The sequence below is a fragment of the Penaeus monodon genome, chromosome 23, assembly GCF_015228065.2.
Source record: "Penaeus monodon isolate SGIC_2016 chromosome 23, NSTDA_Pmon_1, whole genome shotgun sequence".
Taxonomy (NCBI): Eukaryota; Metazoa; Arthropoda; class Malacostraca; order Decapoda; family Penaeidae; genus Penaeus; species Penaeus monodon.
In genome coordinates, this window is record NC_051408.1 from 30,398,951 (window position 1) to 30,400,210 (window position 1,260).

At 57.2% G+C, this 1,260-nt stretch overlaps 1 protein-coding gene across 1 annotated transcript in view; it reads right to left on the reverse strand.

Moving 5' to 3' along the window:
* Positions 1 to 1,260, reverse strand: part of LOC119588203 (barH-like 1 homeobox protein) — a gene marked incomplete at its 3' end in the record, with an annotated part of 38,363 nt that overhangs the window by 11,988 nt on the left and 25,115 nt on the right. The window contains exon 2 of the mRNA XM_037936904.1: positions 226 to 496. Coding sequence (XP_037792832.1) covers positions 226 to 496 — 271 coding nt within the window. The remainder of the gene's footprint in view (positions 1 to 225; positions 497 to 1,260) is intronic.

Genomic DNA, 1,260 nt, shown 5'->3' on the forward strand with positions numbered 1-1,260 from the left:
AACGCCCCTGTCATGCTGGGCGTCGTCGACCCCCGCACCGCCCTCGCTGTTGCTCGAGCCCCCCGGAGATACGCTGGGCACCGCCACCCGCCCACACACCTCCACGGTCATCATGCACCACGCCCGCGCACACACTTCGCCGCAAACAGTGTCTTTCGCGCTCCCTGGACGCCTCAACCGAGCCGATGGCGGCGAGGGAGCATCCAAGCAACCTTGTCCTCCAACTGTCCCGGTGGAAGGTCGTCTGCCTCCAGAGAGCTGGGCGATCGCCAGGCGGGCTCGCGACACTCGCTCACGTCGCTTCCTCCGTCAATCAACACTCCAGGATCAATGGACAGGTGGATTTGACGTCCGCACTTACCGCACCTGTCCGCGGTTGTGAGGTCGCGCGGCCGCCGAGGGTGCGAGTCCGGGCCAAGCACCATCTCTGGCGTTGCCAACTTGGGCTCGCGGGGTTTCGCTTCGGTTCCTTTTCGGTCTTCCCCTCGGAAAGGGTCTGGTCGAAGGATATGGAGTAATTAGTTCGCAAAGTGTCTATGATGTACATAAAGAAACGCATCTGAATGATTTGATTAACCAAAATTGCCAAATAATCTCCAATTAAAATAACGAAGAAAAATCGACACCGATTACTCCAGCGAGGCGACGATCTCCTCCCGTAAGCCCCGCCTCCACTCTCGGCCGGACTCCGCCCCCGCCACTCGAGAGCCCCGCCTCCTGAGCTCCTGTATTGCGGGCGACTCCCGATTTCCAAGGAGTTAAGATCTCCCCGACATCCGCCAGCGAGACCTCCTCTCCTTAAACACTCTTAATCTTGGCGATCTCGGTAATTACCCGATGCAAAACCATCCATCACGGACGCTCATCATAATTAATATCATCTCAAGAGACGGTAATGGCGAGGAAACAAAAGCACCAACTTCTGCTTGCTTTAAGACAACACTCAAGGGCTAAATCGGAGTAATAACATGCATAATGAATCCTTAACCCTGCCGAGCGCCAAGACCATCATGCGCCGCGACGGATACGGGGGAGCGGGGGAGGGACCGGGAAGGGATGAAGGGGGGGGGGGTGAGGGACGCGCCGCGATTTGTCATGCTAGAACTGTAGGCTTAACGAGGGGGAGAGGTCATTCTGGGTCTTTATTGCATGTCGAAGGGGTCAAAGGGCACCAGACAGGTGGAGAGAACGGGAAGGAGGAGAGCGGTCCAAGGGGGGTGAGGACTCTTGCCAACAACCGCTTACGAGGATAAAAGTTTA